The sequence below is a fragment of the Triticum dicoccoides genome, chromosome 3B (genome assembly GCF_002162155.2).
Source record: "Triticum dicoccoides isolate Atlit2015 ecotype Zavitan chromosome 3B, WEW_v2.0, whole genome shotgun sequence".
Classification (NCBI taxonomy): domain Eukaryota; kingdom Viridiplantae; phylum Streptophyta; class Magnoliopsida; order Poales; family Poaceae; genus Triticum; species Triticum dicoccoides.
In genome coordinates, this window is record NC_041385.1 from 833060506 (window position 1) to 833077003 (window position 16498).

The window sequence follows — 16498 nt, forward strand, 5'->3', positions numbered from 1 at the left end:
AAATTTATTCCTGGATCTATTTCAGGATTTCTGACAATGCGCCTTCAGTGGAAGGACGTTTCCGTCGACGACCAGGCGCACGGTGCCTTCGTATCTCAAGATGATATGCCGAAATATTTTCCGTCTTTCGAAGGTGCTCATAGAGGTAGGGTGTACGTGTGTGTTCATAAAGGTGAGTGTAGGCGCGTGTATATGAGCGCTTGTGTCTGTACTGATGTTAAAAAAAATTCTCTAAACCCTACGTCTTACACGTGGCATGGAGCGTTGGACGCGCTCGTGGACAGCGTTTGAGGTGGCTGATACGAGGTCGGGTCCATGACCATCAGAGACGGAGACGGTCTACCAGACGCCGCGGAATTGGAGTAGACACGGACATAGTCGAAGCGGAATACGAATCCAGTCCGGGCACCTTCGGAAATCTTAGCCGAGACGGCCTCGCGTGCGGAGGTCTTCAATATAAATAAACGGAACCCCAAAGCCCAAAGCCCCATCAACTCATCTGCGATCGAAACCCACCTCGACCAGAGATCTCGACTCGAGCACTTCCACAAGTCGATCGAAACCCTAGAGTAGAGACAGAGCGGCGGCCATGGCGATCATCTCCGAGGACATCATGCAGGAGGACGAGGCGTCGACGCAGCCGCAGCAGCAGGCGGCGGCCGTGAAGGAGAACAGCACGGAGGTGGAGAAGAAGGAGAAGGAGGAGAGCAAGGGGAGGCAGCCAAACTCCGGCAACGGCCTCGACCTGGACAACTACTCGTGGGCGCAGCAGCTACCAGAGGTGAACATCTCCGTCCCCCTCCCTGAAGGAACGAAGGCGAGGTTCGTCGTCTGCGAGATCAAGAAGGACCACCTCAAGGTCGGACTCAAGGGCCAGCCTCCCATCATCGATGTAAGTAGCATCAAACTATCAACTATGTAGACGACAGTTCATCTTGTCCTTTATGCGGTGTTAATTTGTCTCTTATAATTACCAGGGTGAGCTGCACAAACCAGTCAAGGTCGAGGACTGCTTCTGGAGCATCGAGGACGGGAGCTTGATGTCCATACTGCTGACAAAGCGTAATCAGAGCGACTGGTGGAAATCCCTGATCAAAGGCGATCCGGAGATTGACACCCAGCGTGCCGAGCCGGAGAGCAGCAAGCTCTCGGATCTGGACCCCGAGACGAGGCAGACCGTGGAGAAGATGATGTTTGACCAGCGGCAGAAGCAGATGAGCCTGCCCACCAGCGAAGAGATGCAGAACCAGGATATGCTCAAGAAACTCAAGTCCCAGTACCCCGACATGGACTTCTCCGGGATGAAGATGCCTTCTTAAGATTGTCTCTTAGCTGGAGCCCGGATAATGCGGAAGATTTTTAGATGGAGAAATCGCTTCTACCTTAATTAGTATAGTTTCTATTTGGGTGTCTTAGTATTTTAGTGTCTGTTTATGCGTCTACGTATCTTTCGCACTTTGCTATTTGGATGACTTTGGTTTATAGTGTCTTATGGTTTTGTGGCAACAGTTTTACCGAGGCTTCGGAAGTTAACTAGTGACGTTTGAGTAGTCCTTCTATGTCGAAATATAGCGCATATTAATTTTGTCTTACAAAGAAGTGGATCTTATGTTTGGCTCATGAGCTGCTCACACAGCAGCCAATCAGTGTGATATCGATCCCAAAGGTTCAGACTTCGGGATGTACCCTTTAAGAAGTCCACAGTTTGGTTTACATAGAAAGTGTTCAGTCAACAAGAACCTGGATGTTGCTATGGCAAGGCTGCACCAACAATGAATTCATGATACGATATGCACATATTATGTTTTTCAGATTTTAGCAGACACATGAAAGAAACGTCATGATGTATTTGAGCACAGCTCAACTATTTGAGGTTGTTTTGTTCGTAATCGGTCTATGAATTAATAGTGCTCTTTTCTTTTAACAGACTAAATAATTGTTGCTGGTTCGATCATAAAGCGCAATATTTCTGAACTTAAGTGGATGTTTCAGTTCCTTTGGAGTACTTTTTTCTACTGAAACAAACCGGTGTAGCATCTGTGGTTTAATTTTTTGTAGTGAAAACATGCACTGATATCTCTTATCTTTTTTAATTCGGTAATTTTACTGAATCCATTGGCCGGTGCTTCACTTTTGTTTTGAGCAACCGATGCCTTTTACTGATTAGGCCCCCATTATGCACAATTGTAACTAATAAGCCCGTCAGGCGGCGGTTGGAAGTGGAAGGTGGACAGGTTTACGGAGATGAGGTCGAAGTTTGGCTCCCTACCAACACTCCGGCCGACGCTGGTGAGGTGGTTTGCGTCAGCTCGGGCGGCGTAAGTACGTTGTGCTTGCCGCCAAGGTTGGGGGCTCGCAGCTGCGGCGGCGAAGGAGTTTTTTTTTTACACCGGCAAAATACCTGGGAGAAAACGGTGAGTGGAGGTTTGTTTTCAAAACAGGTCGGCGTCAAGGTGAGTCGGGAGCGGAGATCCATAACCCGGAAAAAATATAACTAAAGCGTGTGTCGCTCCACGCAACGGACAAAATGCTGCTGCTGCGCGTTGAGGTTCCTGACAGTGATCGAACGGGGCCAAATGAAAATTAGTCGACAGATTTTTACCAAATCTGTAGATATAAAATCAGAAAGAATATGACTATTTCAAGATAGCCGAAAATATCAACATTGTCTCTGGTTTTCACATTCGAAATTGCTTCACACACGATAGTTGATGCACGATCGGCGAACGACACTTGCTCCCCAACAGCGCTAGCATCAGCTAAGGAAAAAACAATTGCTTCCTGCGTTCACAGGCAGCTGCCAAGTAAGATCGTGCAAGAGTCGGCCACAAATATGTCGTCTGTATAGCAGCGCCGTTTCACATTTAACTTCAACTCTTTGCCTATTTTGTTTCCAAATTTATGTCCTCGTGTATCTTTTTTCCTCAAATCACACGGCAGCTAAGGATGATATTACCAAGGATATAACATCCACTTGACAAATAATAATTCAGTTTCATAGGTATGACCACTGACCACGTAGGCTTTTCCTTAAGAATATAACGATGTTTCGACTTCAGAATAATTGCAGTGATTACGACGACATAGAAAAAGCAGCGCTGAAACATAGACATACGAAGTCTAAAAAAACAAGATTAGTATTACTAGCATTACTGTGCTTGCATCAATTCGGGCGGCGTAAGTGCACTGTGCTTGCCGCCAAGGTTGGGGGCTCACAGTGGCGGCGGCGAAGGAGTGATTTTTTCTACACCAACGGAATACCTGGGAGAAAACAGTGAGTCGGCGTCAAGACCAGGTGGGTCGGGAGCGGAGACCCGTAACCCGAACCGCTCCATGCAACGGACAAATGCTACTGCTGTGCGCTGAGGTTCGTGACAATGATCGAACAGTCACAAAATTTGATCTGAAGATATAAAATCGGAAACAATATGGCTATTTCAAGATAGCTGAAAATATCAACATTGTCTCTGGTCTTAAAATTTGCCTTCAACTTTTCAATATTTTGCCTATTTTGGTTCCAAATTTATGTCATCATGTATCATTTTTCCTATCTCAAATCACACGGCAGCTAAGGATGATATTACCAAGCATATAACATCCACTTGACAGATAATAATTTAGTTTCATAGGTGGTGAGCACTGATCACGATAGGCTATTTCTATATAATAAAAGATGTTTCGACTTCAGAATAATTACAGCGATTACGATGACATAGAAAAAGCAGCGCTGAAACGTAGATATACGAAGTCTAAAAAAAACAAGATTAATACTACTAGCATTACTTCAACGCAACATTGTCTCGATGCTACTATTTTCTACTCAAAAGCTCACTGGTTCTCATTGCGGATCTCCGCCTCCTCCTCGGGTGTGAAGTCATTCTTGATGTTAAAAGTCTTGCGGATCTCCTCCGGGGTCTTGCCCTTGATCATGTCCGCAACGGTCTGGCAAGTAAGGTCGAGCAATCCCTTGATGTTGAGGTAGTTTGCAGCCAGGATGAGGTCAAAGAGGGTGGCCTGGTCGACCTTGACGAACTCGGCGTCAAAGCTCTTGAGGTCCTCGGCGGGGGCAGTAGAGGTGGAGGAGTTTGCGTCGGCGGCGCCAGAGTCAGCCGGATTGGTGCTGGCCTGGACGTGCTTCTTGCAGTACTCGATGACCTTGGCGAGGATCTTGGAGTCGACGTTGGGAAGCGGGATCCCGTTGTCGGCGCAGTCGTCCTCGATCATGTGGCGGATGGTCTGCGACTCCATGGCGACCGCCTCCTCGACCTGAAAACCCTAGCCATCCGAGCTCTTGAGCAGGATCATCTTCTTCTCGCCTTCCTCGGCCGCCATCGATGGGAGGCGAAACGAAACGCCTACTAGCGAGAAGACGCGGCGGCGGAGAGCTTCTTTGCGTAGGGTACGTACGTGTTGGATTGAACGCCTAGGGTTGGAACCGGCCGGGGGAATTTATTGGGCCGGTGAGGCACTCGATCGGGGTCGGTCCTCCTCGTGTCGTATTCATCTTCTTCGCCAGGGAGTAGTGGTGGTTTCCGTTTCCGTTTCCTTAATTTGTGGTGGAAACCGGCCGGTCCGATGGCGCGTCGAGGCAGGTTTCACGCACGCACGTTGTTGCCAAGGCAGATTTCCTTTTTCTTTTTTGACTTGTGCGAAGGCAGACTTTAAGCACGTCGTGCCGCTGCTTGTTCCTCGCAACACTGGCTTTTAACCGCTTATTAAAGCATGTCTTGGTGCTCACATTTTTCTAAATTATTTCATTATTTTCGGCCATACGCGTTTAGTAGGAAAAGACGTCCCCATTGACTGCAAGGCCCCTATGATGACTTCGTAAATCTTAAGATGATATGCCAGCTCGTAAAGTCTCTCGGAGGTGCTCATAGGAATAGGATGTGTGTGTCCATAGGGATGAGCGTACGCCCGTATATATAAGTGCTTGCATCTGTACTGTGTTAAAAAAACACGTCCTTTTTCACCCTAGATCGATCTCTTTTGAGTCGCGCCGCCGGCCTTCTTTTTTTCCTCGCCCCGCATCGCATCTCTCTCCCTCCTTTGTTTTTCCCTCAACGCAACTAATAAATATCTAACTAATAAGGAAAACGCTTGGAGTCGGCGACATACTTAGCCACATCTCTTTCCGTTTTTGCAGCAAACGGCCCCGCTAGAAGCTACAACCAGTGTTGGGGAAGCTGGAACCGGCCTGGATTTTTGCTACCACCAGGCAATGGAGAGCGTGACCCGTGATGACAACGCCACAATTTTTACTGCAACGGGCAACGGGGAAAGCTACCACCGGCTCCCGGATTTGCTACAACTAGGAAGACGATGAAGTGTGGCCGACAACGACAGGCTGCAAATTTGTTGCAACCGGCGGCGGGAAAGCTACCACCGGCGACCGAATTTGCTGCAACCGGCGAGCGGTGGTGCGACGAGTGGCGACATGGGTGACCACGGCGACCAGGATTTTACTAAAAGCGGTGTTGTTTTTGCTACCACCGCGGTGGCCTCATGCCGCAAGCGGTGTGGCGACGGCCCTATCAGAGATGAGAGGCCAAGTGACGATAAGGCCAACACGTTGTACTTATTGCCCGCCCTAAAGAATCCGTTGAATCGTTCATACGCCCAAAGTCAAACGAAGCAAACATCATTTTTGACCTCAACTACATAAAATGTTTACATGACAAAAGAGTTTTTAATTATCATGTGATCCACATGTAAGTCATTTCGCACAAGAAGTTTGCCATGTAAGACATTTTTACTTAATTTTTCTTATTATGTGGGACTCAAATTTTGTGCAAAAACCAAATATAAAATAAATGTATATCGTGGGGGACCCAAAGTCCGTACAGAAGAAAAAATTGAAACCACATGCAAAACATATTTTGTTTTGTTTAAGTTTATTTAGAGCATGGGCCCACATATCTGAAATGTTCCAAAACTTATTCATTGTTTATGATAGTGATGCATTGGTGCTCGGTGATATTTGCATGAATATTCAACACTAATTTCTTTCACTTCATGTGAAGAGGGAAGGAATTGGAATTTCGGAGTTAACCATTTACCATGACTTTTTTCGGTTCGTAGCTCATCCCCAAGGCAAATAGAGTTGGTGGTAAGAGTAAAAAGAACACCAAGTAGGATAGCCTCATGTGTCACAGTTGCGTTTGGATCGAGCGCTCCATGTTATCGCTAATGCAATGAAAAACAATGTCGAAAACCCTATCTGCCGAATCGACCTATTTGGCTGTTTGCCAAGTGGCTTTTCTTTTGAATAAAAAGAGAAATGTGATAATGAACCTTCTTTTTGGCCCGACTCGAATAGCTGCATGCGATAATCTCTATTTTTTGACGGACTATAAAAATTTAATCTCTATCACCACGCGTATTTCTAGTTCACATTGATGCAATGTTGATGATTCATCAACTGCATTGACTAGGACATGCCTGCTTAGTTATAATTAATTTTGGGTTACACGTGATAATTACCATGACCCCCATTGGCCCCATGCACATACGGCATGAGATGATGCCTACATGCCTCGGTGATTGTTTCCACGCATACCATCTCACGATGTCGACCGCATGACAATAAGGTCTGACATGTCCTACTCATTGCCCGCCCTAAAGAAATTGTTGAATCATCTATGGGCCCAAAGTCCAAACGAAGCAAACATCATTTTCACCCTCAACTACATGAATTGTTGACATGGCAAAACAGTTTTTAAGTATACGGGATCCGCATGCAAGTCAATTCACGCAACAAGGATTGACATGTAAGACATTTTTTAACTTAATTTTTATTGATTCTGTGGGAATCAACTTTTGCAAAAAAAAACAAATATAGAGCAAATGTATATTTTGACGGAGCCAAAGTCAGTGTAAAACATAAATATAAAACACATGCAATACATTTTTGTTTTTTAAGCTTATTTATATCATGGGCCCAAATTGTGGAAATGTTCCAAAACTTAGTCATTGCTTATGTTAGTGATGTATTGGTGCTCAGTGATATTGAACATATTTTTCATGAATACACACACAATACTTTCACCATTTCATGCGAAGAGGGAAGAAATTGGAATTTGGGAGTTTACCTTTTACCATGACTTCTTTCGGGTTATAGCTCAACCCTAAAGCCAATAGAGTTGGCGGTGACAGTAAAAAGAACACCAAACAGGATAACCTCATGTGGCACAATTGCGTTCGGATCGAGTGCTTCATGTTGTCTAGATTTGTTTTCCAGTTTTGTATAATAATCGATCAAGAAAACTTAGGGCAAAGCGGTAAATACTTTGACAGATTTAACTGGGTGTGATCCGCGTGACGTTAGGTTTGTGCTGGAGGTCAACCTCTCCGTCCCCGTTCCTCCATAAACAAAGGCGGGGTATATTGTCTGCGAGATCAAGAAGGACCATCTCAAGGTCGGGTTCAAGGGCCAGTCTCTGATCATCGATGTAAGTAGCATCATACAATCAACTATGTACACAACATTTCACCTTGTCCTTTATGTCTAAAAAATCTCTTGCTGATGCAATATTAATTTGTCTCTTACTAGGATGAGCTGCACAAGCCAGTTAAGGTCGAAGACAGCTTTTGGAGCATCGAGGACGAGAGGTTGTTGTTCATACTACTGAACAAGCGTAATCGTAGCGAGTGGTGGAAGTCTGTGATCAATGGTGATCAGGAGATTGACATCCAGCGTGCCGAACCTGAGAGCAACACGCTCTCCGATATGGACCCCGAGACCAGGCAGACCGTGGAGAAGATGATGTTCAACCAGCGGCAGAAACAGATGGGTTTGCCCACGAGCGAGGAGATGCAGAACCAATACATGCTCAAGAAACTCATGTCCTAGTACCCGGACATGGACTTCTCAGGGACGAAGATGCCTTCTTAAGATTTTCTCTTAGCTGGAGCATGGAGGATCTAAGGTGATAATGCAGAAGATTTTAGCGGAGCGGCTGCACGCGTGCAAAAAATGCAATTTTTCCAGCGCGACGCTAATATCGCGCGTCTGTTGGAGATGCTCTTATAGAGAAAGTATTCGGTCAACAAGAAGCTGGATGTTGCTATAGCATGGCTGTACCAATAATGATACGATATGCGCGAATTATGTTTTCAGACTTTTAGCAGACGCACGAAAGAAACGTCATGATATCTTTGAGCACAGCTCTATTGAGTCTGAATTTGTGGTTGTTTTGCTCGTAAGCGGCCTCTGACTTAACATTGCTCTTTTCTTTAACAGGCTGAATAATTTTTGCTGCTTCGATCATACGGTACAATATTTGTAATGATATTATGATGACTTGAGTGGATGTCCTAGTTTTGGCCTTTGAAGCACTTTTCTCTACTGAAACAAACTGGTGTAGTATCTGCGGGTTTAATATTTTGTAGTGAAAACGTGCACTGATGTTCTGTTATGTTTTTTTATTCGGTAATTTTATTGTCACACTTTTTCTTTTCAAAATCAACTGGCCACTAGTTCACTTTTTTTTTTGGAGCAACCAGTGACTTTTACCGATTAGGCACCGATTGGGAGCAGTGTAAACTAATACGCCCGTGAGGCAACGCGGCCGGCGGACGGAAGGTGGACAGGATCATGGAGATGAGCTCGAAGCTCGGCTCCCTCGGCCAGCAGACCAACATTCCCGCCAACGCGTATCGGTGAGGTGCGCTGTGCGGCCGCGGCGGCGAAGGAGTGGATTTTTACACCGACAGAATACCTGGGAGAAAACGGTGAGTGAAGGTGTGTTTCAAAACTGGTGGAATACAAGCGTGAGAAATCGGCAAAAATCTTAGAGGGTGTTTGTTTCCAGGGACTTATTGGCTTAGGGACTTAAAAAAGTCCCTATAAGTTTCATCTAAACCAAACAGGAGGGACTTATAGGAACTTAAAGTGGGCATTTGAAACTTATGAAATAAGACTCTCAAGGAGAGACTTATAGGGACTTATAGTTGTAATATGGTCTTATAGGGACTTATAAGTCCCAGGAACCAAACAGGTAGAGACTTTTTAGGAACTTGGGACTTATAAGTTGGGACTAAAAAAAGTCCTAGGACTTATGAACCAAACAGGGGCAATCCCTATTTGGCGCCTGTTATTACTGTTTCTGCAAACCGGCGCCTGCAGCGCACCCACCTCTGCCGCCACTGGGCCGGCCCATGTACATGCTTCATTCTGTTTATGAAAGAACAAAAAATATGCGCCACCACGAGAGTTCAAACTCGCGACCTCCTCCTTCTACGCCAAGAGTGCAACCACTAAGCCAGCAACCGACTCGTGTTTCAAACCTTCTTTCCTTCATTTTAGTTCCCTATTCAGTTGCGGGGCTCCTCCGGTTTTGGGAAGTTCTAGAAGCTTCCTGAACTGGTTTTTTCGGTTCGCTGGTCATTTTATGATGCGGTTTTATTCGGGTTTTCTCTTGTTCTTTTTTGTTTTTGAAATGCGTGTTTTTTCTTCTAAATTCATGTTTTTAAGAAAAATCAATGATTTTTTATTTTTTTTATCTTTTTCTAAAAAACTGATGAACTTTTTTCGAAATATCATGTACATTTTTAAAATCCGGTGAACACATTTCAAAATCGATGATTATTTTTTCAAATTTGGTGAACTCTTTTTCAAAATTGATGAAGTTTTTCAAATTCCATGGATTTTTTTTCAAAATCGATCAACTTTTTCAAATTCGATGGATTTTTTTTCAAAATCGATGAACTTTTTTCAAATTTGGTGAACTCTTTTTCAAAATTGATGAAGTTTTTTTCAAATTTGATGAACTTTTTTTCAAATTCAACAAACTATTTTCAAATTTGATGAACTTTTTCCATATTTGATGATTTTTTAAAAAAATCAATGAACTTTTTAAAAATTTGATGAACTTCTTTCAAATTCGATGAACTTTCTTCAAATTTATGAACTTTTTTGAAAACTTCAAGCACATTTTCGATTTCATGAAGTTTTAAACAGTAATTCTCTTTAAAAAATTCCAATTTCTTTGAACCTTTTTTTGAAATTCGTGGCTGTTTCAATATTTTTAGAACTCTTTTCTAATTTATTTATTTATTCGAAATACTTTATTCTGTGTATATATAATATATGTTAACTGAAGAAAAGGTCAAATAGCACTAGTTACTAGTTGTAGTCAACGATCATGTCACAACCTAGCGGTTAAGAGCTACTAATTTCAACGCGTGCGTGCTGAGATCGAATTCTACTACTTCTACAATTGCAGTAGTTTCAGGATAAAAATCATTTAAATTTTTTTTCGCGGTATGGTTGCTGCGATTATTGGGCCGGCCCAGCAGCGCGGCGCATGGGCACCAGTTGTAATAATGGGCGCTGAAGGCGCTGTACAGGAGGTCCCAAAACTTTACCACCCCCCTCCGCCCAAAGAAACGATGATCCAGGCGGGCCGTCAAGTACAATCGTTTTCTTTTCCGGAGGTTTTAGAGCATACTTGGTTTGGTGCCAAAAATTGGCATATGCCGCCAATTTTTGGCACTGTGTCAAATATTGGCTACTACTTGGTTGGTTGCCGAGTTGTCTTACCTATCCCATATAAAGTTGTCAATAGCATGTACCCCCCACGTACCTCAGATATGTATGGCTCGGCCCATTAAGAATTCTTTTTCTCCACCCATTTTGGAAAGGTTCTAGAACCTTCCCTCAACTAATTGCTCTCTCTTTTCCTTTCCTTTTTCTCCTATTTTTCCTTTTTCTTTTATGTTTTTTCTTGTTTCATTTTTCATTTTTTCTGTTTTATTTCTTATAAGTTTTATCTATTTCATAAATTTGTAAACTTTTTAAAATAATACCTAATTTTGAATTCATGGATTTTTTTAATCATGAAAATTTTCAAAATTTTGAACGTGTTTCATAAATTATCAACATTGTTTGAATTGAAGAACATTTTTTTAAAATCTGTGAACAATTGTTAGAACTCATGAACAGTTTTTGGAAGTCATGAACAATTTATGAATTCTTCATATTTTTTTGGAATTCACAAACAGTTCTTTAAAATTCATGACCATTATTTTAACATGTGAACTTTTCGAAATTACTGACATTTTTCAAACTCACAGAAAATTGAACTTCATGAACATTTTTGAAAAGTCGTGAATATTTTTCAAACTCACAAACAGTTTTTTGAAATCCATGCACACTTTGTTGAATTTGTGATTTAAAAAAATGCATGAACATGTTTTTAATTCAAGAATATTTATTGAACTTGTGAACATTATTTGAATTCACGAACATTTTGAAAATTCATGAACAATTTTTGAATCCACTAACTTTTTAAAAGTTTGTGAGGATTTTTTAAATTCAAAACTTTTTTGAGATCCCAAACAATTTTAACAGAAGCAAAAAGAAAAAGGAAAAAAATAAGGGCGTCCCACCCCCTGTATGGGCCGGCCCAAAAGCATCGTAGGTGGCCCGGAGGTTCGTGCTGCCACGCTTCCCCCCGCATAGGTCGCTGAATAGGAGCTCCCTTGAAAGAAGTTTTTGAAGATGCACCGTTTTATTGTTGAAAGGGGAGTTGTTGAAGCAGTTTTTTTACCCAACTTTCCCGATAACAATATTTTACTGGGGAAAGAGGAATTCTTTTAGAACTGAAAGAGGAGCTTTTGAAGATGCTCAAACTACAGTTAAGTATCATATTTGCCTCGGGATCTTGAACGCCCACAGAGGCCCGCATCGAGTATTTTATATGTAGCGGGGCTCAACCCAAGACGAGCCATACCTTATTAGAGCGCAACCATTTCAGTAACCAGAGAGAATTTGAAAGTTTGAAGGGTTTTTTTTCTCTCTTTCAGGATACCTTTCAAGAGTTGGTTCTGTAGCTGAGTCGCTACTTTTCTTAATTAATGATGCATAAAACACGTCCCATCTGCTGGAATGGGTAGTGGGATTTACCCTTAGTTTGATTAATTACTAATCTAAACAAATAGTTCATACTTGGATGAATTAAATGAATAACAGTGAGGATGTAGCTCAAATGGTAGAGTGCTTATCAATGCTATTAAGAGGCAGGGGGTCAATACCTCCCATCTCCAATTCTACTTTGTTTTTTCTTTGTCATATCTCACTTTTTTAAGAGAAGTAATTAACTAGGCCTAGGAGATTTTGAAGTTGCATTGGCTTGTTTCTTATGCCTTTGTTAGGCTGGGAGGTAGAGGCACAGTCCATCATATATCAAGGCACTACAAGGAACACTAGAAGTACATCTAGGTCCGTGGTCCACCTAGTGACGACTACAAACAATGGAGCGAGCTGAAGGTGTTCCGCAGAATGAGCCAGAACTCAAATTTTGCAGATTGTTCATTCCAGGACATCCCTCAAAAATGCCGACCTTTTTCTTTCTCAAGAGAGCAGACTTGTGCCTCTTAACCATGTTCCACTTTGCATATTTTCTCGCTTTGAACAATCTATATATGAGCATAAAGTCGTAGAGTGAACAATGTAAAGTCAAATTGAAACCACCACGAGGGCCATCGGGAAAGAAAAGTTCAGCTAGCTGTAAGGCTGTTCGTTGGTCAAAATAAATGAATCTTTTGTTCAGGTCAACTTACGTCTGTTTCTTTTCCAACGTCAAAACCTACAAGTTGACGTAGAACACTTGCCTTTTCAAATTCATACCACATTCCTCATTAGGCATGGCAACTAAATTTGCACACAAATATAATCCTTTTTTTCCTTTAATTTGCCTCGTTCGCCATGTTTCCATGTGATTTCATGATACTATAGCGAAGACAATCTCTACTATTAAAGGGGGATCGAACGTCGTGATGGTTCGACCCTCGTTCGATCCCCCCGCCTCGTTCGATTCCCTGATTCCACCCCTCGATCAAGCGCAGTAAAAAAAAATTGTCCATCCCGCACGCACGAGGACGAGGAAACCGGAAAACCAGCCCACGCTCCCATCTCCGCTTTGAAAAAAAACTAAAACGAGAACCGCGACCCACGTCCTAGGCCCGATCTCCCCCAGCCCTCTCATTCTCAATCCCGTCTGTCTCAACAGAAATCTCGCCGCTGCCGCCGCCTATGCGCATCGTCCTTCATCCACACTGGTCGCGTGGGATATCCCCATCACCATCTGCGCAAGGATTGGGAGGTCGTGGTGCTCTACAGCGGCGGCATGGCCGCGGCGTCGAGCATGCTAGATCCTTCCTCCGCTGGATCATGGATGTTGGGGTCGCCGACGGCGAGGGGGGCGTCCAAGAGAGCGACGGCAGCATCAGCCATGCCGCGGTCACTGTCACCGGAGAGGAACTACCTGCGTGTTGGAGGATGCAGGAATCACGTTAACTCGTAGCGCTGCCCTCGGCATCCCCACCAATGCGTTGTGCCACATCCTCTTGCCTTCTCGTGGATGATTTTTCCCCTCGTCGCCGCCCAGCCTCCAGCACTGCAGCGGCATGTACGGGTCCTCCACCTCTAACCTCCGCTGGTGCAAGCTGAAGCGACAGCAGTGGCAGGGAGGAGCAGACCAAGCTGCCCAAGAAGCGTTGGATCAAGTCATGAAATGTGTCGATGTATTCGTTTTGCGCCAATTTTATTTCGTCGGTGTAACATGACTTCTGCTCTTTTTCAGATTGTCAGGACTGGGAGGAGCGATGCTGCCAGCGCACGGAGTGTGAAGCGGCTCCTGGTGTCAGCTTTAGTTTCTCTGTTTTTTCTTTATTCGGTCTCCTCCTATTCTGTTTTTTCCTGTGGAATTAGGGATGGCAAGGACCCAAGGACAAATGCGGGTGCCCCACGGTAGGCGCTGGATGTGATTCTTGACAAACTGCATAAGTGCATGCTTTCACATCCTGTACCAGTTTATGTGAAGTGGATTTTGTTTATGATTTGATGAGCTTGATATCTTCTACTATGATTTGACGAGTGCGACAGATGTTTGTAATACATCTTGATTGACCATGGGTGCACATGTCCAGTGAGCTTACAAGGTTGCACAGCCGGTTCTTGCTCATCGACGTGCCCTTCTTGCCGGCGCCGGTGGAACCCACAGCATCATCAGTGTCAGGAGGAACCGGGGGAGGAAGAGAACATCAGCAGCCCCTGCAACACGGGCTCATGCAGGCTACTGCGGCGATGCCAGTGCCAAGGCGAGCGCGAGCCATGGAAGCAGCATCTCCTGGTACCTGACTGGCTGGCATGTTGATGGCTTCCTCTTGAACGGTGCCACAATCTCAGCTAGAGTCATAGTCTCCATACCGGGGTCAGTTTCGACCTCAGCTGTTATCTTTAACTTGTTAGTTCAATTCTATAATTTACAAACTACTTTGTCATGGCAGTCCAGTTCAAATATTATAGTATTCTGTTTATGCGATGTATAAATGTATAAAGATTGAGGCGGTCCATTTATCTTTGGAACAGATTTGGCACAAATATGTGGAATAAGAACGAATATTTCTTGTGGCTAATGATGGCGGGGTGATGGGCGGCCTTTCTTGAGGATTATTGTGACCGAAGTGACTTATTGTTGGCAGAACTTTGAAGAAATGTGACAGGTATTGTCATACTATCAGTAGTAACTATGTCGTGATATGCAGTAGGTATAAACTGATACCCTTTCATTCTACTCTACTAATTTACTGTATTTTTACTCCTTATGAATTTTCCGAAGATACAATATTATTACTACTTATTAGGTAAAAGTGTGCTATGCATTTTTTACAGATTATGAGATGCAAATTTTGCCCGATTGATGGTGTGTTTAATGATTGTAAAAATGCCGTGGTGGTTATTAGTTCTGGCCAGTACATGCATGATATTGGTGCAATTCTTTTTTGATCTTCCATTCCCCTTTTCACTACTGAATCGAGAACCTCATTGCTCCAATCAGCAGTAGGGTGAGCATCTTGAGCATGATTTTCCTTGCTTGTACTCTGCGTGCAGATTTACAATCCCGAGCTTTATAATAAAAGAAGAAATCAGTGAGCCTAGATTTATCAAATATTGGGAAAAGTACAAGTTCCTCTTGTACTTTTTGTACTGTTTTGGAACACAATTTGATATTTACTTATTTCTGATATTTTGTTGTTGTGATGTGGCCAAATTAGGTCTGATTTTCTATTGTGATTCTCAAGTCTTATATTGTCCATGCCCATGTCATACAATCAGTTCCGGAACTATCTGAGTCCTCAAGGCCAAACTGCTTGAATTTTATGTGAGGAAGCTCAAAAGTAACAAGGCATCCCACAAGTTAGCAAAACTGCAGGTACGACTTAAATTGGACATGGCCTTACTTTTCATTTTTATTTTATATATAGCTCATTATTACCTCCGTGCAATATTCCCAAAACTTTTATATTGTAGTTGGATTTTGGTTCATCGTGCGTCAGACTGGCATGTTATTTTATGTTTAGTAGGATGGTTTGACATGGTAATTAAGAAATGTTTTAATGGTATCGCCTTGTGCCCTTGTTATAGTTCTAAAAAAGAAAGTGATGAATTAATTTACATTTTCTGAAATTTCTCGAGGTTGTTTTTTATTGAATAATAGTTGTACCTTTTTAGGTGAAACTGCTGGTTCCAACTTCTAACTTGATATGCCTTCCTTTCGATTTGGTTTACTATACTCAGTGCATAAGCATCAGAGTTTAACTCAAAGTAGGGGTCTGCTAGAGACGGAGCTTGTCGTAGAGTAGAGGGAAGGTATACTTGATCACCTCTACTATCTCACCTGTGATAGAAGTAATTGGGTTCGTTATTCTTTCTACAAGGGTATACATGTGAAACGTCGTGATCATAAATAAAATGGGTAATAGGAACCAAGTAGTATGTACATTCTGTAGCTATGTGAGGAACTAACACAAGGGATAGTTTACATTCAGTAGCTAGGTGAGGAATTAGCACAAGGCATAACAATTCTATCAGGTGTACAAGTTCGGAAATGTAAAGATGAGGACAATGATTAATCACAAGCTCGTTGTTGCTCTGTTGTACATATGAACCACTAGATAGAGGGAAACAAAGATCTGCCAGCCCATACTTTCAGACGAAAAGCCATTAGGAGTAAATTTCACTGGTCTGGCCATACTTCAGACTGGAAGTACATTTAGGGTCTTAGCTAACCAGGAGCACAAGTGAGCACAATGATGAATTCACTTATTCTGAGAATTTTGTCATGCTTGGTGAGAATGAAAGAGGGAAAACACATGAAGCATTTATTTTAATGGCCTGGTTAGTAAAAAATCCTTATGAAAATACACATACACATGAGCGTTATCCATAAAAGAACAAATGACAAACATCGTAAGTGTTAGCTTATCATCTTAGTGAAGCTATATCAAGTGAAGTTGAACCAGGACATCAAAGCTAGAGTGAAGTGGCAGACCAGTGAAGGAAGATCAATGTTTGTCTTGTTATTGGTGGGATGAGAATAAGATGTGTGTCAAGAAAACATAGAACCAGTGAAGGGAAGGGTGAAGTGGGACTGATAGAACAATAAAACATTGTTGTGTTGCTCCGTAGCAACGCACGGGCAGTCAGCTAGTA

At 42.9% G+C, this 16498-nt stretch overlaps 1 protein-coding gene and 2 pseudogenes across 1 annotated transcript; 2 read left to right on the plus strand and 1 right to left on the minus strand.

Moving 5' to 3' along the window:
• The first annotated feature begins 513 nt into the window (after positions 1–513).
• On the plus strand, positions 514–1571 carry LOC119278771 (protein BOBBER 1-like). Its single transcript, XM_037560121.1, has 2 exons — positions 514–892; positions 978–1571. The coding sequence occupies exons 1-2, from the start codon at positions 590–592 to the stop codon at positions 1317–1319; spliced, it is 645 nt and encodes a 214-aa protein (XP_037416018.1). The 5' UTR covers positions 514–589; the 3' UTR covers positions 1320–1571.
• Positions 1572–3828: 2257 nt separating this feature from the next.
• On the minus strand, positions 3829–4332 carry LOC119282544 (annotated as a pseudogene).
• Positions 4333–5437: 1105 nt separating this feature from the next.
• LOC119280203 lies at positions 5438–7894 on the plus strand (annotated as a pseudogene).
• Positions 7895–16498: the final 8604 nt, after the last annotated feature.

Coding starts and splice junctions, on each gene's coding strand:
- LOC119278771 (XM_037560121.1), top strand. CDS start 590: ATGGCGATCATCTCCGAGGACATCATGCAGGAGGACGAGGCGTCGACG. Junction 893..977: donor GCCAGCCTCCCATCATCGAT/GTAAGTAGCATC, acceptor TATAATTACCAG/GGTGAGCTGCACAAACCAGT.